The 20,036-nt window shown below is 56.3% G+C and overlaps 1 protein-coding gene and 1 long non-coding RNA gene across 4 annotated transcripts; one reads left to right on the top strand and one right to left on the bottom strand.

Annotated features, from left to right (window-relative positions):
* Positions 1 to 452: 452 nt before the first annotated feature.
* On the top strand, positions 453 to 19,537 carry PIK3C2B (phosphatidylinositol-4-phosphate 3-kinase catalytic subunit type 2 beta). Of its 3 annotated transcripts, XM_015884942.2 has the most exons (33): positions 453 to 563; positions 5,238 to 6,218; positions 6,785 to 6,885; positions 7,031 to 7,185; positions 7,301 to 7,421; positions 9,322 to 9,433; positions 9,633 to 9,712; positions 9,792 to 9,855; positions 10,341 to 10,487; positions 10,744 to 10,777; positions 11,108 to 11,303; positions 12,140 to 12,262; positions 12,933 to 13,100; positions 13,249 to 13,360; positions 13,434 to 13,576; positions 14,104 to 14,292; positions 14,424 to 14,517; positions 14,701 to 14,795; positions 14,877 to 15,057; positions 15,129 to 15,236; positions 15,318 to 15,410; positions 15,515 to 15,644; positions 15,990 to 16,126; positions 16,250 to 16,419; positions 16,565 to 16,721; positions 16,815 to 16,924; positions 17,022 to 17,223; positions 17,376 to 17,500; positions 17,571 to 17,688; positions 17,808 to 17,889; positions 17,976 to 18,082; positions 18,168 to 18,296; positions 18,692 to 18,880. In XM_015884942.2, the coding sequence occupies exons 2-33, from the start codon at positions 5,304 to 5,306 to the stop codon at positions 18,878 to 18,880; spliced, it is 4,887 nt and encodes a 1,628-aa protein (XP_015740428.1). In that variant the 5' UTR covers positions 453 to 563; positions 5,238 to 5,303. The 3 variants fall into 3 exon arrangements, with proteins under 3 accessions (XP_015740428.1, XP_015740430.1, XP_015740429.1); XM_015884944.1 differs by lacking the exon at positions 18,692 to 18,880 and having other exon boundaries at positions 17,976 to 18,086; positions 18,168 to 18,290; XM_015884943.1 differs by lacking the exon at positions 453 to 563 and having other exon boundaries at positions 5,304 to 6,218; positions 18,692 to 19,537.
* On the bottom strand, positions 9,814 to 12,722 carry LOC107324703. The gene is made up of 2 exons (XR_001559540.2): positions 12,234 to 12,722; positions 9,814 to 10,755 (listed from the first exon to the last, which is right to left on the bottom strand). It is a non-coding gene; the product is annotated as an uncharacterized LOC107324703 (long non-coding RNA).
* Positions 19,538 to 20,036: the final 499 nt, after the last annotated feature.

Raw genomic sequence — 20,036 nt, 5'->3', positions numbered from 1 at the left:
TTCAACCCCTTATAACTCCGTGACTGCGATTAAACAGAGCCTGAAATCAACCTCAATCCACACTCAATAGCAGCCGGCTGCACAGTGAGTGCCAATAACCGGCAAACCCAAACCTCAGCAACAACCACGATGCTTCTCACAACCAACCCCACAACGTCTGAGCTCTCCTCACCCTTCTCTGCGAGCAATGCGGGCCTCCCCCCATCCACCCACCCACCCACCAACCCACCCACCCACATCCACAGTGGGTGCTCTCATCCCTCTCTACATCTCCCTGCTGCATTGCATACAACGGTGCTTTTGGATTGGAAAGAGGGTGTGGAGGGGGTCTGGGGGGGTAGGGGGTGTGGGCCATCATCCCCTCCATCCCTCGGGCTGAACGCAGCCCGGGGGCCGCCCCCGGCCCCTCTGGTTGCAATGCTTCGGACCACCGCGAGATGATGCTACACCGCACCGCGCTGCTCCCCCTCCATTGTCCACAACCACCGCCGCGTTCCATCCGCCCGCAGCCGCCGCCGCCGCGGCGCGGCCCCGCGCTGCCCGCCGGGCCCCCTCGGATGCAGGTAGGGTTGAGATGTAACGTTGGAAGCGGTGGAGTATAACCAGGTTTATGGGGAGGTGGGAGGAGGCCGGTCCCGCTGTGTTTTAGCAGCTTCCCGGCGTTGATCCGCGCTGTTCGGGGTGGTGCTTGGGCTGCTGGATGCCCCGCTGTGTGTAGGATCAACGAGGTAAAGGGAGGGTGGTGATGGGGGGGTGTAAAGGAGGTGGGGGTCCCGTCCTTAAAGTGTGAGATATAAGGGGGGAGTTGTGTGTGGGGGGTGTTGTAGAACAATGGAGCGGTGCCCATCGGGTTGCGAAGTTGCCAGGTGTGAATGGGGGTGGGAGGCAGCGCTGGGCTCCGTGTGCTCAGCCGTGATGTCAAAGTGAACCTACAACCCCCCCCTTTCAATCTAGGATGGGGGGCTTGAAGGCAGGGTCAGCCCTTCTCAATGTGCAACCAAACCTCCACACTGTGCTGGAGGTAATTCTACTTGCTGCAGGCTGGATGCTCTCTGCTCCTGGATCCTGAACTTGCAAATACGTTCATGCTTGTATTTAACAGTAAACTCCAGAGAAATGTGAGCTATTGCCCCTAAGCAAAGGAGACGTATTGACTTAACCGCAGCTATTCATGTGGATATGCCAAGCACGGATGCAATTGTTCGCAGGATCTGGGGTGAACTAGCAGAAAAAAAATCGATCTTTTTTCCTCCTAAATCAGGAGAGCAAACATTGCATGGATTGAGATGGGGTGAGGGGGAATGGGATGCTCTGCTCTCAGAGCCCTCAGCCAGGTGCTGCACCACCTCATTTCAGCAGCACCACCCGAAATAAGGAGCTTGAAATAAGGAAATCTGGAGCCGAACGAGCGAGGAGCCGCCTCTCCATCCTCTCACGCTGCAGTTTAAATGCACGCTGTGCGTTGCTTGGATGCACACAGCGATGTGCGACCGCTGCCAGCTCCATGGGGGTGAGGCTGCAGCCACCGCCCCATCCCGAGCCTGGCGTTTCCGTGTGCTTTGGTGCTGGGGAGGAGCAGGTTATGCCTGGCCGGAATGCAAGGTTGTGTTTTAATCCTATGAGATGTAAATGCGAGCAGTGCACGGAACCGGTTTCCATCGCAGGGCTGGATCTGGTGACACCCCGATGCTGGGAGGTGGCACAACCTGAGTGCTTGTGATGCTGGGGAACCCTGTGGCTGCAGGAGCTGAACATGCAGCTTATGATCCTACAATGATCCCTTTGCAGAGCTGCAGCTTCCAGCACCTCCCAGTGCAAAGCTGGGCTGGCAGTGTGTGGGCAGTGGGGGTCACTGAGCCTCGGACTGCTGTGCTTTACACTGTGGGCTGTATAGGGTGTATGTATGTATAAATATATGTCTAAGCCCCTGCTGGAGGGAACTGAGGAAGCTGAGATTTGCATAGGAGCAGTGAACCTGCACCGCAGGCGTCCCTTGGGGATGCTGAGCACAGACAGAACCCAGCCCTGGGTTTGGGTGCTGAGCATTGGAGGAGGCAGGGCTGAGTAATTCAGAAACCCCAACCCTGGGTGTGACACGGGTACAGCTGGGGCTGGGGAGCAGAGGGCAGAAATGCTGGGTGCAGAAACGTCCCACCCGTGTCCCTTCCTACGTCCCCATTGCTTTTACTATCAGATGCTGGGCGAAGTTCAATGTCTCTGCGTGGGTGTGTGGCTGTCACACCTCAATGCAAGGCTGTGACATCCCATTGCTGTCACTGGGCACATGGGCTGGATCCTGGACAGAGCTCCTTCAGGTCAGGGGTTGTCCCATCCTGGACCTGACCCATCATCCCCAGGCAGGATTTCCTCCCGAGGGTGGAAATGCGTAGCAAAAAAATGCTTGTAGAGCATTTGGCATCAGATCATTTCACATCCTGCCTCCTCCAGAGAGCTCACAGTGCACCAGGCTTTGCTCTGCTATTAATAGGAGGAGATGCATGGGCCTAAAGAGGAAGAAACTCCTCGTGCTGTAAGGCAACAGGTTGGGAAGCAAACAGCATTGTTTGTTTTCAGGGCGTTTGCTGGGCTTGGTGTGTGCAGGACAGTGTGCAGAGCTGCATGGGGTGCCCCATTTAGGAGCTGTGTGGGGCTGGTTCTGGATATGGGAGCATCCCAGACATCCTAGAAGCTTTGTCATCTTGTAACACGCTGGGAACATGGCCCTGTTCAGTGGGAGCAGCAGCAGGATGGATGGAGCTACAGCCCTAGAGGTGAAGCTTGATGCTTTATCCCCCTCACTGCTGCTCCTCCCTCTGCCGGATTATAAATGGCCAGGGATTGTCTCCCCTTGATAGGCATAACCTCCATCCCTCGGCTCCCACACCCAATGAGGTGCCCCTTCAGGGCTCACTTTGCCTCCTCGTTCTCAGCTGTTTGATGCCCTCTCAAATGCTTCAGCTGTTTCAATCTGCTTCCCATGCAGCTGCCTGCAAGGGAGGAGGGAGGGATGGAAGAGCACAGGTCCCCCCCTTGCACATCCATCTCCTTCCCCTCCTCCCACCCTGATGCTTTGTATGAGGATTTGGATTGTCACTGGGGTATGGGGTAAAAGGGGGAGCATTGCAGAGAGCTCCCAGTGCTTGGGATGGGGGATGCAGGTATAGGAGGTGGGATGGAGGCAGAACTTGTGTTTGTCAGATCTGGAGGGAAGGTGGGTTTTGGGTGTTTGGATGGGGAAATATCCTGCTTTGCTGCTGCTATTTGCTGCACTGACAGAGCAAAGAGCTCCTGGCAGGAGCATGAGGGATGTGGTGTCTGCGTGTGGTTCCCCACAAGGCTGCAATCTCCCCGACTGCTGCAAAATATGTAGAAAATCCAGTTAAACCACCACACACACACAGCTCTGGGGCTGTGGGTATCCCAGGACAAGTGCTTTCCCCTCCATGGTTGCTCCACGTGCTACAAGAACTCAGCACAGCAAAGGTGGGAAGCAACCGAATGCTCTCCTGAGGCTGATGGTGAGACTAAGGCAAAGGAAAATGATCCCTATATGACGAGTAATGGTATTTTAAAGAGGGAGGGGAAAGAAAACCCAACTGCTCGTTTGCATCTCTGGAATTCAGTTCTGCCTCTATAGTCCCCTGGCTGAGTCCTCATCCGCAGTTCTCAGCCCTGTGTAGTTTCTTCCTCTATTAACTCTAGGGTGGAGGAGGTATTGAGTGGGAACGGCCCCATAGCAAACCCTAGTGTGGAGCCTGGGGCTCCTTCATGTGGGTTTGTATTGCTTGCTACACTAGGATGGGTATCACTGTATCCCCACAATGTGGACACCTCGATAAAGCTGCTTGCAGTGAGGTGTGTAGCCAGCTCCATTCTGGGTTCATGCTGAGGGTTGAGTCCCTGCTGTCTTAGGGAACAAATGTGTTTGCAGCAGGCAAAGCCTGGGCTGGGCTCATTAGCAGCCATCTGGTCCATTTAAGGCTGAGTAGCTCAGGGCTCTGGGGGCAGTTTAGATGTCCTGGGCTGCCATGCTCAGGGCAGACCCCATGTCTGTCCCTCACTGAGCCTCATGAACATCCAGCTCCAGGGACTTTGGGCTCACTCCACTTCTGTGTTTAACATCCACTTCACCATTTATTTTGCTGGGCAGGGAAAAGGAGGTAATCCTTCCTTGAAGGGCGATTCCTGGCCAGGAGGAGCAGCCATCTCTGTGTTCTCTGCTCTGCGGTCGTTGTGGTTTTGGTATCGTGGTTAGGGCCGGAAAGGTGGTTTCAAGTCAGGCTTTTCCATCTCTCTGCATACAACTGAGCTCTGCAAAGTCTCTGGGTTTGGAGGCTGTGCAATGCTGGGAGCCCTGGGGATGTATCAGCATCCCTGCTAATGCACAGCAGACGACTCTGAACACCTCCCTTGGGCTGGTGAGCTTCAATGGGGATGGGGGGGGGGGGAGCTCAGATGGATCCATTGGGTTTGCTTGAGAGGGTTGCGCTGTGTTTCTTGTTCCCTGAAGCCCCTTGGGTGGGTGGGCACAGGGGGAGTAGCAATGGGAGCTGGCAGCTGGGGCTGCACGTGGGTCCCTGGGGGCTTTGGGTGGGCAGAAAGCAACGTGTGCTGGGCAAAGCCCTCAGGGCAGGTGGGGGGGGGGAGGTTCTGCCTCACTGCCAGTGTGTGATACCAACCAAATAAGTGGGAGGCAAGGCAGGAGGGGCTGCAGACACCCCTTCCTTTCTCCTTTGCTCTTCTCTCTCTGCTCTTCCCTTCTGTTCCCAAAGTTTTTTGCTAGTGGAGGCTGTGTTTTTCCCAACACAGCGATGCTCCCATAGCTACCAGTGAGCTTGAAGCCATGCATTGAGCTTGTAGGGCCCCATGCAGCTGTGAAGCCCGTGTGGGCAGCGGGGTTACGTGTTGAGTCAGCCCCCTGCCTTCCCCACTCAGTGTCTTATTTTGTCCTTGGGGAGATCCAGCAATAGCCCCACAGCTGTGGGGCCGAGCAGCCCTTCCCCGCCTGCCTTGGGGCTGCCAAATCTTCACTTAAGCCACCACACTTCCGAGCTCCTGACACTTCCTTTCTGTGCTTATAGGGAGGAAGGGCTGTACCTCCAGCCCTCTGTGTCTATCCGTAATGAACTCCTCTGTTCCAAACTGACCTCTGGGTGCACGCCCATGGCCTCAGCTCTCTCATTAGGTCCTTAACGAGCTCTCCAAACCCTTCACCCTTGCCTTTCCCTTCCACCCAGGTGGCCGGCGGTGCATCATGCCTTTCTCCTGAGCCCTGAGCACGGTTAGGAAGAGATCCCGGAGCGATGTCCGCCACGCGTGGCAATGGAGAGCATTGGAAGTCCCTGGAGTCGGTGGGCATCAGCCGCAAGGAGCTGGCGTTGGCCGAGGCCTTGCAGATGGAGTATGATGCACTGTCACGTCTGCGGCAGGACAAGGAGGAGAGCCGGGCCAAGCAACGTGCTGAGCCAGCCCTCATCTCCTGGGATGAGCCTGAAAACACCCATGGGTGCAGTGGGATCAAAGCAACACGTGGCTTGTCTGGTTCTGACCCTGCGCTCTGCAATAATGCACTGCCCGAGGGGCTGACGCCGGGCCTCCCCATGCCCCCACCACGGCCCAATGCTGCACCCACCGGCACAGAGGGTCCAGCCTGGCTGAAGACCCCGCTGGCCGGGGACTACCTCTACATCTTTGATGGCTCTGAAGGGGACTTCCTCGGGGAGCCCCTCAATGGCACTTCACCCCTTGACAGCAATGGGGGGTCCCCTAAAAAGCTCTCCCCGCCACCGCTGCCCCCCCGGAACTCCATGCGGAGTCACCCCGAAGGCAGCAGGCGCCTGGGGAAGGGATCCCCACCATCCTCCAAAGGATCCCAGCACAGGGATGTCAACATGTTCTCAGCTCATGAGCAGCCCCGTGGCAAGCTGCTCGCCCGCCGCATCTCCGAGGAGGATCCCTATGGCCTGGCTGACTACGAGGGCATCAATGATGCCATCACCTGCCTCAACCTGAAGTCCACCTATGAGTCCCAGGTGCTGCGGGAAGCTGCCCGCGGCTGGAAGGAGGGCAGGAGCATCTTTGAGAAGGAATCGAGTGGTAAACCGGTGGCACGGAGTAAAACCATGCCCCCCCAGGTCCCCCCAAGGACCTACATCTCCAGGTTTGGCAATAGGAAGAATGTGGCACCCAACAAGAACCGCAGGATCTCTGCCGACCCGGTAAGGGGCTGTTCTCTCCCCATAGATGGCAACAAGGTGAAGGATGGTTGTGTCCCATCTCCTTGCCTTATTCCCAGCCCTGTTGTGCCCCCAGGAGCCTGGGGAGTGAATGCTGGGGGGCTGCAGTGGGCTTGTGCCCCCACGCTCAGCTCCCCCTGGGTCTCTGCTCTGTGGTGGGTGAGTGATGCAGCTGGTGGGGACCATGTAAGTCACTCTCAGCTTCCTCGCTGCCAGAAACCAATTATAAAAGGGCATTAAAATGGTCTTTAGTGGCTGCTGTGTTCTCTGCCTTTCTCTGCCTCCCGTTAGCTGCTGGCTGGGTTAATTGCTCTGACAGCAGGGCCATTGTTTGCTGCAGGAGAGCTCTGGAGGCTTGGGGACCCCCATGAGCGGGGGGAGCTTGGCTCTACTGCAGCCCCCAGTGTCCCATGGTTGGTCCCTTGGCATCTCAGTGTCCATACACATGGCTGGGCAGGATGAGGCTCCCAAGCTATGCAGAAACAAGGTGAGATGAGGGAGGTACAATGCATCCAAGTGTTGCTGATGGGCTCATGCTCTACCCACAGGTCCCCCCCAGGCCTCGCTCCTTAGCCAATGGCTATGAGCTCTTTGAGGTGTCGGAGGAGAGGGATGAGGAGGTGGCTGCTTTCTGCCATATGCTGGATGTGTGAGTATCATGGGCTTGTATGAGCCATTCCTTGCTGCACTCCAAGCTCTTGCTTGGGGCTGTTGGGCTCTGTGAGTTGTCTCCAAATGGAGGCATTTGGAGGGGGAAATATAAAGCCACCCTTCATCCTGCCCCTTGCCTTCAGGCTACGGTCCAGCTCCAGCCCCCAGGACTATTCCCTGACTGGCTTCGTGTGGAGTGCTGTCAGCCTCAGCCCTGAGCACCTGGGACATGGCATCAGCCTGAAGGTGACAGTGCTATGTGACAGCCTGCGGGAGCCCCTCACCTTCACCTGTGACTGTAAGTGGGCTGCAAAGTGGGGACAGCCCCCCAGCAATGCCAACGGGGGAGTTGTGGGAGGCCATGGGGGCAGTGCCAGCCTGGAGATGCTCACTGCAGCTCCCTGTCCCCATAGGCTCCTCCACTGTGGATCTGCTCATCTACCAGACCCTGTGCTACACACACGATGAGCTTCACGCTGTCGACGTCGAGGATTTTGTGCTCAAGCTCTGTGGCTTGGAGGAATTCTTGCAAAAGTGAGTGTTGGAGGGGGCTTATGGGCTCATAGGGATGGATGGCCAGGATCAATCCCTGCCTCCTGAGCTGCTGCAATGCTCTTGCCAAAATCAACATGCTGGGAGCATCCTTCCCCAGGCAGGATACAAGTCAGATGTGCCTCACGCGCCTGCAGCCTGGGGAAGGGCCTGAAGCCCGAGGAGCTGCCAAAAAAGCTTTTTGGGAGAGCATTAATAACAGCCATGTCACTCCCTTGTTGCTCCCCCCCCCCCCAGCACTGCTTTTGCTGCAGGAAAGCTGCAGTTCTGGGTCTGATGGCTGGGGAAAGCTCCATCCAGAGCGAGTGCAGCCGTGCACTCATGGGCACACTCAGTGCTTCCCAGGACTGCCTGCAGCAAATCAGCTCCAGCTCTTCTTGGAGAGCAGCCCCACAGCCTGGCTCTGCTGCTTCAAATCATGGGAGCTTTGCCATGGCGTCCAGGAGCTGCACTTTTAGGCCCTAAGGGGGCAGCTGGGAATTGCTCAGCAAAGGATAGCTTGCACAGCACTGGCACAGAGTATGTGTGTAATGTGCTTTTGTGCATTGGTGTGCATACACATATGTGTATGTATGCATGTATGTGCGTGGATGCAGCAGGGTTGCTTGCACACAGCAGTTGCATTGCCCCTCAGTACCCACAGTGCTGGAAATGCTGGTTGTCAGCAAGATGTTCTCTGTTTTCTCTAATGAGGCTTAACTAGAAGCAGCCCTAGCTGGAAAACAAATGGGATTTGCACCAAACAAAAGGACGGTGCTTTGCCATCTTTTTTATAGCATGTACTTTAAAGAGGAAGGGAAGGATTTGAGGATGGATGCTGCTCAGGCAGGCAGGTGGGGCTGTGGGTCCATCCTGGGCTCTGCTGGAGGATTCCTGGGTGATTTAAAGCGAATCCACTCATTTCTACTTAACTTCTCCATTTGGAAAGTGGTCGCAGCTGCGTTGTCCTCCCTGGTATCCCAGCTGGAGGCATCCTGAGCTGTACAGCCCATCCCCAGAGGGCAGCTCCTGTATCTCCCACAGCCCTCAAAGGAGCTTTGAGAAAGCCCTGGGAAATAAAGCCCTTTTGTTGTCGGCCTTTTCTTTCCACATCTTCCCCCAGCAGAGGAGATGCTGGAAGTGCCAAAACCCTCCACACAGAGCCAGTTGGGCACTCAAGCTCTCCAAACCAGCCCAAGCTGCTGGTGCTTTCTGCCAACTTCCATTTGCAAGGTGCAGGAGAAAGGCAGGGCCAGGCTGAGCATCCCAGGGCGGGGTGCTCAGGATGCTGGCCCTATGCGATAAGGGCACATTGCTGCCTCAGCCAGGCTTCCTGCAGTGCCTCCTCCCCATCCTCTTGCAGCAGGGCAGGGCCCAGTGCTGATGACCATACAGTGACTTGGTCTCTGCATCCCCATCCCTTGCAGCCCTACCATCCCCTCCCCTGCATCCTGCCATTGCAACTCCATCCTGCCATTGAGCCTGCAGATGTGCTGCCCGCCCTACGGCACTGTGCCCAGTGGTGACAGCAAGGGCTGAATTGGTTCATTCTACTCTGAAGCTGGGAAAGAAAGCAGGGCTGTACAGCAAGCTCCTAATGTGGGCCTTTCCCATTCTGCAGTAGCCCACGGTGCCAGGCTTTTAACCAGCCTCCTCTATGCCTGCTCCCAGCAGGGCTGGCCGCAGCTTTATGGAGGGTACAGAGGAAGGAGGAAAAACAATAGTATATTCTTTAGGGTTTTCCTAGCACAGCAACCCAGTGAAATGCTTTGCAGGCAAAGGAAGCACAGCCAGACCTTGACCATGCTCAGCCACAGGGTGTTAGCATAGGGTTGGAGTTAGGGGATTCTCCTAGTGGGTGGAGAGGGGCTGTGCAATGAGGCTGTTGTTTGTGTCCCCACAGCAAACACGCATTGGGGAGCCATGAGTACATCCAGCACTGCAGGAAGTTTGATATCGACATCCGCCTGCAGCTGATGAGGAGGAAAGCAGTGCGCAGTGACCTGGCCCGGACGGTGGGTGCAAGCACAGGGATCCTGCCTTGATCCTGCACTCCTGCTGCCCTCAGGGATGCTTTGCTGGGTTAGGGGTTGGCTAATGCCAAGTGCAAGTTCCACTGTTAGAGCTCCCAGCCCCTGAAAGAGGGGGTTCCATCATGGGAAGAGGGGCAGGAGGGATGGCACAGCACATGGCACAGCTTCTCTCCTCCTCCAGGCCAGCGATGACCAAAGCCCCTCCACCCTGAACCACTATATCCACCTACAGGAGAGGCCTATCAAGCAGACCATCAGCAGGTAGGGGTGGCACAGGGTGAGCACAGCCCCATGTTGTCCACATCCTGCACAGGGCTGAGCTCTGCTCTCTGTCCCCTAGGCAAGCCCTGAGTCTCCTCTTCGACACCTTTCACAATGAGGTGGATACATTCCTAGCAGCTGAGGTGAGTCCTTTTGGGGGTGCAGCCTCTTCTCCTCGTGTATCCATCCCTCTGAGTATTGCTCAGTGCTCCTGCACAGATCCACCCCATCCCACCCGTGTGCCCGGGGGGCTGCCACACACCCAAGAGGACAGCACAGCCACAAAAGAGTGGGTTCCCATTTTCCTCTGGATCCCAGCAGCATTTACTGTGGACTTTTTTGCCTTATGATGGGGCTCTAAGGGTGCTTCGGAGAAGGGGAAAGGCTGGGAAACAAGGGGAAACTGAGGCACAGTCTGATGCACTCACTGTATATGGTGTGTAGCAAGCTGGGGAGCTGCTGTGAAGACTGAGGGCAGCATTTATTCCTCTTCTTGGTATTTACTTACACACAGGAGGGTGCAGATGTTGCTCCCTGCCCCGTGCCCTGTTGCTGCAGCCTCCCCAAAGGTCCTGGGCTCCGCTTTGCCTTGTCTCTGAGCCCTTCTCAGCCTCCCTCTGCCCCACAGGGAGACTTCCCACTGAAGGCAGAGCGGGTGATCCAGTCGGTCATGGCCATCTGCAATGCCCTGGCTGCCGTTGAGTCACAGGAAATAACAACAGCCCTCAACCAGATGCCCCCTTGCCCGTCCCGCATGCAGCCCAAAATCCAGAAGGTAAGAGCTGAGAAAGGGGTGGGTGCAGAGAGAAAGCCCAATTGCAGGCTGATCCCATTCACTCCTTTCCTTTACACCACGTGGAAAATTCCTCAATAGCTGGGAGCAGGCAGCAGCTGAAGGGCCAGGACCTTGGTGCTCACCCCGGCTGCTTACGTAAAGCTGTTGGCTTGGAGAGCCTCTCCCGGCCGCAGCGACGCTCAGGGCTCATGCTGATATTGCTCTTGTGGTTTCTTTTCTTTATTTTCCTCTGCAGGATCCAAATGTTCTGGCCAAGAGGGAAAATCGAGGTATTTCAAATTCTCCTCCTCCTCCTCCCCTTCTGGATTGAACTTCTTGGTGCTTTTAATCTTCAAACCCCTCCTCCTCCTCAATTATTAAGGCCGAAAATGGGTTTGAAACCCTTCTTAAAGAAAAGAGGCCATGCCTATTGTTCTTCCCCATCAGCTCAGCTAAGTGGAAGCCTGCAATTCCTGCACTTCCACCTCATGCCCCAGAGCACAGCCCTGCTCAGGGTCCCCCCCCCCAGCATCCCAGCCCCATTTTAAGGCCCTATAAGACACAGCAAGGCAGCAGGTCTCAGACAGCTCTGTGTCACCCCTCTCCTTTTTCCCCTGCAGAGAGGATCGTGGAGAGCCTGACGGCTGCCATCCTGGACCTGGTGGGGCTTTACTGCAGCACCTTCAATGCTGACTTCCAGACAGCAGTGCAATGGAGCCGGGAGCATGGCGTGGTGCAGGAGGCTCGCCTGCTTTCCTGCCCACTCTCCTTCACCGTTTACGCCACTCACCGCATCCCCATCACTTGGGCTGCCAGGTAGGGTGGCCATGTGGACATTGCTCAGCCTCTACCTGCATAATCTGGGGCACAGACCTGTTAGTTCCATCTCTAGGCTGCTCAATATTCAGCATAAAAGCTAAACCACCCCAGGGCGCCCCATGTTCGGCGTGCATTGAGCGGTGCTTGCATGGTGCAGGCGGATGGCACAGGCTCTGTGCTGCTCTCTTTCTCCAGCCCCACACATCCCCAAGGCTGCAGCATCACTCCTGGGCTCACAGCCTCCCTGGCGATGTGACAGATGGCCCCAGTGCCCGTGCCCACTCTCAGCCCCATGCAGGGGAGACAGTGGCAGCCCAGGAGCCCACCATGGGGAGGGTGTATGAGGCAGCAGCATCGGCTGCAGCCGCCCCGCCGGGGACCCCTCGCCTTTGTCCTGTCTTTAATGTATTCCCTCTGGTGACTGGCTCTGAACAAAGCCCGTAGCCTGGGAAATGCCGACATCCCCTGACCTCCAGCACCCCGCAGCCCTCCCCGGATTGTCGCTCGGCACCTGCCACATGGCAGGACCCCCCCCCCCAGCAGCCCCCCTTGTGATGGTATGCGCGATGCCATATGGTGATGGGGATGGGAAGGACAGGGGCTGCTAGCTCCGTATCCACCCCCCTTGTGCAAAGCTGGGGAGGACGAGCCACTTATGAAGGGGCTTCATTAGAATGTGGCCAGCCATGGGAACATACCCAACATATCCTTTTTGCACCCCCCTTCCTCCCAGCTCCACTGCTATGAGGTTTCCCCTTTGGTTAAGTGAACCCCAAGCACCCTCAGAGCTGTGGCTGCTCCCCCCACTCACATTTCTTTTGCTCCCCTTGCAGCTATGAAGATTTCTACCTCTCTTGCTCCATCACGCACGGTGGTAAGGAGCTGTGCAGCCCCCTGCACACCAGAAAAGCCCACGTCTACAAGTACCTTTTCCACCTCATCATATGGGACCAGCAGTAAGGCAGCACCCTGGATGTGGGGTGGGCATGGGTACCCGGTGCCGTCCCCATCCGTACTACCTCCTCCAGCAGCTCCTCTCTGTGCCTCTCCCTAGTTTTAGGGTTATGGAAGCTCTTATGTCATCCCCAGGAATAGCACCTGCCCCTGGCGCCAGTCCTCCACCTCCTGTTTGCACCCGGGAAAGGGGATCTGCTCCCAAAATAGCCTTGGGATAAGGATAAGGATAGGGATAGGGAGGGAGGCTGTGCTGAGCCCTCGCCATGCCTGGCATTTGCAAAGAGGTGGGGATGGGAATGGGATAATTTTAGAAGGCGCCTGTGCCCCTGAAGGACGTGTGTCCAGTGGCACCAATCCCCTCTGCCTGTCCCACCCATCCCATGCCCACCCTGTGGGCAGGATGCCCTGAGCTCCTTGAGGACCCCCACACTGACAGGGAGAAGCTGGGACGAGGTCAGTGTGCAGTATCCCCCATATCACCTACCTTGGATATAGCAAAGGCATGGGAACAGCCGGCCCTGTCCAACGTGGGGGGGTATGCCCATGACGTATGTGTGCACGTGGCACCCCCAGTGCCAGCAGCAAAGGCATTTGCTGAGCTCTGTTGGCATTCCGAGGTAAGGGGCCAGGGCTGATCCGTGCCGTGGGGCTCTGACTGCTCTCTTGCAGGATCTGCTTCCCCGTCCAGGTGAACCGACTGCCGCGGGAGACGCTGCTCAGCATCACGCTCTTCGCCGTGCCCGTCCCTCCCCCGGGGAGCTCCTCTGACACCAACAAGCAACGGCGGGTCCCTGAGGCCCTGGGCTGGGTCACCACTCCGCTCTTCAACTTCAGGCAGTGCGTAGGGTGTCCAACCACCACGGGCACCCCAGGGTGGGCTCTGAGGGTCCCCCAGGGCTCAGTGTGGGGATGCAGCATCGCTGCAGCGGTGTCACCCCAACCCCAGGGGAGCAGCCCCCCAAATAGATTCCCCTTTCTCCTCCAGGGTCCTGACCTGCGGGAGAAAGCTTTTGGGCTTGTGGCCAGCGACCCAGGACAACTCCAGAGCCAGATCGAGTGCCCCCAACTTCAACCAGCCTGACAGCGTCATCCTGCAGGTGGGTGTCAGCAGTGGGGGCACCGGAGGGGTGTCAAACCCCCATTCACTCACTCACCCATCCTTTGTCCCAGATTGATTTCCCCACCTCTGCCTTTGACGTGAAGTTTGTGAGCCCGCTGGCGGCCGAGGTGAGCCCCAAGTACGAATTTGGCAGCCTGGGTGAGGAGGATCAGCGCAGGCTGCGGGAGGCGATGCAGAAGAAATCGCTTTATTGGTGAGCAATGGGGGGGATCAGCACCATCCTTCCTTGAGGGGTCTCAGTTGAGCTCTGCCCAGCATTGGCTTGCATGCACAGGGGGCATCTGGGGGCCTGATCCTTCCTCCAGCAGCTGGTCTGGGGAGGCAGCTGGGGCTGGAGGATGAGTTTGAGGTTTGGTGGAGTTGCAATGCTCAGTGCTGCTGAGCCGGCCGGCGTCTGCTGCTGCTATAAACAGGGAGGATTGGGTGTCAGCAGCCGTGCCTGGATCCACAGAGCATGACAGCAGTGGTGGATGTGTCCCCACTGACAGACACTCCTCCAGTACCCACTGACGGTGCTAATTCTGCCTGCCAAGCATCTTGGTGCAAGGCCAGCACATGATGGGTGCCCCAGGGACCAGGGGAGCACCCAGCATCATGCAACATGGCATAGCCCCATCCACCATCTCTCTTAAGGCTGTGGAGGGTTTTATCCATGCATGGTGGGGTTGGAGCTGTGCGCTGTGCCCAGGCTTTGTCATCCCTCATTGCTTGCTGCTGCAGGTTGACAGATGCAGACCGCAAACGGCTGTGGGAGAAGCGCTACTACTGCCACGAAGCACCCGGCTCACTGCCCATGCTGCTGGCCAGTGCACCCAGCTGGGAGTGGGCCTGTCTGCCTGACATCTATGCCCTGCTGAGCCAGTGGACCTACATGAGCCACCAGGATGCCCTGGGGCTCCTTCATGCCACGTAAGTGCAGGTTGTGGGCTTTGGTACCCACTTGGTGGAGCATCCAACCCCATTGGTGTCATGTCCTTGGTGGGGGGGTGTGTGGCCATCTCATGGGGTTATGATGTCCTTGTGACAACTACCCTATGTAGGTTCCCAGACCAGGAGGTGAGGAGGACAGCCGTGCAGTGGATCGACTCCATCTCTGACACGGAGCTGCTGGACTACCTACCCCAGCTGGTCCAGGTGTGTGCTGGGATGAGGGTGCTGCATGGAATATGTACCAGGATTGTGGATGTGTGCTGGGTTGGTGATGTGTAATGCCAGGATAGATATGCAGCATTGGGTGCATGCTTGGACCAGAACACAGCTTGGGGCATGTGCTGGTTCTGCTGCACCCCAGAACTATCCTCTCTTCCCCTAATCCAGGCCTTGAAGTATGAGTGCTACCTGGACAGCCCACTGGTGCGCTTCCTTATGAAGCGAGCAATCTGCGACCTGAAAATCACCCACTATTTCTTCTGGTGAGTCTGAGGGGACCAAGAGAGGGCTGGAGGGGGGGTTCCAGGATGTGCCTGACCCCACAATGCTTGTGCTGTGGACAGGCTGCTGAAGGATGGCCTGAAAGACTCCCAGTTCAGCATCCGCTACCAGTACCTGTTGGCAGCTCTGCTGTGCTGCTGTGGGAAGGGGCTGAGAGAGGAGTTTGACCGGCAGTGCCTGCTGGTCAACACATTGGCCAGACTGGCCCAACAAGTTCGGGATGCTGCACCATCAGCACGTCAGGTGGGTGTTGGGGTCTGTGGGATCTTACAGGGTCCAACCAGGTCTCAGCCTCTCAATAACCCTCCCCATAGGGCATCCTGCGTGAGGGGCTGGAGGAAGTGAAGCAGTTCTTCAAGGCTAATGGGTCGTGTCGGCTGCCACTCAGCCCCAGTCTGCTGGTGAAGGGGATTGTGCCTCGGGTGAGTGCTGGGCTTGGGGTATCATCACCTGCCTGGAGCCACCTATCCCTAATGAGCTGCCTTTTCTTTTCCCTGTGACAGGATTGCTCCTATTTCAACTCCAACGCCGTCCCCTTGAAGCTCTCCTTCCAGAACGTTGATCCCCTTGGAGAAAATATCCGGGTCATCTTCAAGGTGATTTCATCCTCCCTGCACTGCCCAAACCACAGCATCTCCATTCCCAGAGGGATGCTCTTCCCTTGGCACCCTCAGTCTGATGGCTCCCTATGGGCTTGCAGTGTGGCGATGATCTGCGGCAGGACATGCTGACATTGCAAATGATCCGGATCATGAACAAAATCTGGGTGCAGGAGGGGCTGGACATGCGCATGGTCATCTTCCGCTGCTTCTCCACGGGCCGTGGACGAGGTAACCCAACATCAGGGCATCAGTCATCATGTTGTGATGGTTTCAGATTGGCAATGGCATCAGTCACCATGTTGTGATGCTTTCAGATTGGCAATGGCATCAGTCACCATGTTGTGATGCTCTCAGATTGGCAATGGCATCAGTCACCATGCTGCGATGCTCTCAGATTGGCAATGGCATGGGAAGCCATGGGGCTTTGTAGACAGAAGCCACCATGGGTTGCTGTGAGCCAGGAACGTGACTTTGTAGACAGTCACCTCAGGGTTGGTGACTAAAGGGTGCTGGGCTCTTGGTGCTCCCCGGGTGTGGGAAGGACAGGTCTTACCTTGCTGTCTTGGCTGCTAGGCATGGTGGAGATGATCCCCAACGCCGAGACCCTACGTAAAATCCAGGTGGAGCACGGTGTGACGGGCTCCTTTAAGGACAGGCCGCTGGCTGACTGGCTGCAGAAACACAACCCCGAGGAGGATGAATATGAGAAGGTGAGGAGCAGCCTGGCAGGGTCCCTGCTTTGCATGTCCACCTCTCCAGGGATGATATACATCTCATGGGGGAGCAGCAAAGATGAGCTGCCCCTCATTTCCCTATGTCTCCATCCTTTCCAGGCTGTGGAGAACTTCATCTACTCCTGTGCTGGCTGCTGTGTGGCCACCTATGTGCTGGGGATCTGCGACCGGCACAATGACAACATCATGCTCAAGACCACTGGCCACATGTTTCACATTGACTTTGGCAGGTTCCTGGGCCACGCTCAGATGTTTGGTAACATCAAGAGGTGAGGAATGCCTCTGATCTCACCTTCCTTCTCACTGCAATTATCCACATGGGGTTGTGATTCCTTAACACTGGGGCTCCTCCTGATTTTATGGGTGAAGTTCCTCTCCTCGTGCCTCTGTGCTCACTCTGTACCCCCAATGCAGGGACCGGGCTCCATTTGTCTTCACCTCAGACATGGCATATGTTATCAATGGTGGAGACAAGCCCTCTAGCCGCTTCCATGACTTCGTTGACCTGTGCTGCCAGGCTTACAACCTGATCCGCAAGCACACCCATCTCTTCCTCAACCTGCTGGGGCTGGTGAGAACCTGGAGCCACTCAGAAGGGCCATGGGGTGTCTGTGGGATGCGTCCTCATCTCAACACCTATCCTCACCCTCACTTCCCTGCCCAGATGCTGTCCTGTGGCATCCCTGAACTATCCGACCTGGAGGACCTCAAATATGTCTACGATGCACTAAGGCCGCAGGACACTGATGCTGATGCCACCACCTACTTCACCAGGTATAGGATGTGGGTTGGTGACCCCCCAGGAGAAAGGCATGGCCACCAGCTGCTTCTTGGCCAAGTGCCTCCATGTTAACACATGGCCTTGTTGCAGGTTGATTGAGTCCAGCCTGGGCAGTGTGGCCACCAAGCTCAACTTCTTCATTCACAACCTGGCACAGATGAAGTTCACAGGCTCTGATGCCCGTCCAACCCTCTCCTTTGCCCCTCGCACACACACCATCAAGACATCCGGCCGGATCTGTGATGTCTTCCTCTGCCGCCATGAGAGGGTCTTCAACCCCAGCAAGGGCTACGTGAGTGGGGATGGCTTGGGACAGCCCAAGGAGATGGGCATAGGAACAACCCTCTCTGTCCTGGAGTGTTCTTTGCCCCTGAATCCCTGACATGTCTGGGTATGGGGCATCCTGTTGCCTCCATCCCACATCCCAGCCCCATATCCCCACAGACCTACGTGGTGAAGGTGAAACGGGAGAGCCCAAGTGAGGTGACCTTTGTGCAACGCACCTTTGAGGAGTTCCAGGAGCTGCACAACAAGCTGCGCCTGCTCTTCCCCTCCTCACTGCTGCCCAGGTACTCCCAGACCTGGCAATGGGGCTTCCAATGCCCTGCAGGGTCACTGAATGCCTGTGCCCTTTGCCAGCTTCCCCAGCAGGTTCATTATTGGCCGGTCGCGAGGAGAGGCAGTGGCTGAGAGGAGGAAAGAAGAACTCAATGGCTACATCTGGCACCTCATCCATGCTGCCCCCGAGGTGGCTGAGGTACAGGGCTGGGGGACCCCGGGAGGGTGGGCTGGGGGTGTTGGTGAAGATAACTTGAGTAGAAACAGGGCAGATGTGGTATGTAAAGCACTGGTAACAACCCCTTCCTTGCCCTACAGTGTGACCTCATCTACACCTTTTTCCACCCGCTGCCCAGGGATGAGAAGGCGGCCGGCACCAACCCAGCCCCAAAGCCGGCAGGTAGGTGGGCTGGAGTGAGCCCCATATCCCCTCTATGGCCCTTCCGTGTCCCTCCTGCTCCCTCCTGTGTTCCTCCTCCTCTCTAGACACCACATGGGCTCGTCCCCTGGGGAAGGTCGGCGGGGAGGTGAAGCTCTCCATCTCCTACAAGAACAACAAGCTCTTCATCATGGTGATGCACATCCGGGGGCTGGTAGGTGCGCAGTGTCCTGGTGGTGATGGGACAGGATCTGGCCCCACTGCCAGGCTGACAGTGTGCCCCATGCTGTATCCTACAGCAGCCCCTCCAGGATGGCAATGACCCTGACCCCTATGTCAAGACCTACCTGCTGCCTGACCCTCAGAAAACCACTAAGAGGAAAACCAAAGTGGCCCGGAAAACCTGCAACCCTACCTATAATGAAATGGTATGGGGATGGCAATGGGAGTGATGATGTTTGGGGGTGGTGATGGAGGTGGGAATGGTGATGGGGATGGAGATGAGGATGGAGATGATGATGGAGATGATGATGGGATGGAGATGATGATGGGGATGGAGATGATGATGGAGATGATGATGTATGGGGATGGTGATGGAGATGGGAATGGTGATGGGGATGGAGATGAGGATGGAGATGATGATGGTGGTGGGGATGAGGATGGAGATGGTGATGGGGATGGGGATGGAGATGAGGATGGAGATGATGATGTTTGGGGATGGTGATGGAGGTGGGAGTGGTGATGGGGATGGAGATGAGGATGGAGATTATGGGGGGACAATTGGAGCCTGTGATTGAGGTTCTGCCCCTCTCTGTTCCCATAGCTGGTCTATGATGGGGTACCTCGGGGTGACCTGCAGCAACGGGAGCTGCGGCTGAGCGTGCTGAGCGAGGAAGGCTTTTGGGAGAACATCCTCCTTGGGGAGGTCGGCATCCGCCTGCGGGACCTCGACCTGGCACAGGAGAAGATGGGATGGTTCGCCCTTGGATCCCGTGGCCACGGCACACTCTGAGCTCCAGGAATGGGCACCAAGAAGTGCCCAAAGGGACTGGGAGCTGCTGTTAGACATCTTCTTTTTTAAGTTTACCTTGTGTCAAGGGAGCAATGCTGAGGGTTGGGGTGGGTGGGGGGGAATGTCAGGGAGCTTCAGGGTGGGGGGGGTTATTTCTTCCTTTGGGATATCTGTATTTTAATGTTTTTTAATGACAACGTGTAGCGCCGGGGTGATGGCATCACCAAGGTTGGTTTTGGGACATCCATTCCCTTACTTTGATGCCATCGGGGCCGTTCCCAGCGCAGGGGATTTGCTCCCAAAGGAGAGCAGCGTGGTGGGAGCCCACCCTGAAATAGGGGACCCCCACCAACACCCCTTGGGGAGCACGGCCATCTTCCTTTTCCCCCTCCTTACCTGGTCCCTTGCGCTGGGATACAGGCTTGGTGCCTGTGGTGCTTTGTTTACAGCGAGAGCTCCGTAAACGGACGAAATGTTTCTCAGGATCGAGAATAATGAACTTTAAACTTTATATTAAAAGTTTTAAAGACTGTATTGAGAGGGAGAGGGCCTGAAGGGGGGGGGGAGGTGGCATGGGGCACCCCCCCCAAACCCCTTAATCTATGGGACCCTCCTGGTTGTAGCACGGCAGAGTGAAAATAAAGAGATCAAGTGCAAGGGGGCAGCGTGGGACCTCGTGTGACCCTGCAGTGGAGGGATGGGACAGGAATATGGATTCAAATGGGAGCACAGGACTCAGGGTGGAGCATTGGGTAGGTGTATGTGATAGCACAAGGGGGAATGGCTTTAAATTAAATAGGGGATGTGCAGTTGAGGTGTGCATGGTTGAGTGGTTGGCAATTCTGCTCGCGATAGGAGGTTGGAACGAGGTGATGTTTGAGGTCCATTCCGTGCTGTGACACAATATTGACACAATATTGACACAATATTAACCATATTGACACAATATTGTCCATATTGACCCAATATTGACCATATTGACACAATATTGACACAATATTGACACAATATTGACCATATTGACACAATATTGTCCATATTGACACAATATTGACCCAATATTGACCATATTGACACAAAATTGACACAATATTGACACAATATTGACCATATTGACCCAATATTGACACAATATTGACCCAATATTGACCATATT

Source organism: Coturnix japonica, chromosome 26 (assembly GCF_001577835.2).
Source record: "Coturnix japonica isolate 7356 chromosome 26, Coturnix japonica 2.1, whole genome shotgun sequence".
NCBI lineage: Eukaryota > Metazoa > Chordata > Aves > Galliformes > Phasianidae > Coturnix > Coturnix japonica.
Note: the sequence above shows the minus strand (reverse complement) of the source record. Positions and strands in the feature narration are given on the sequence as shown.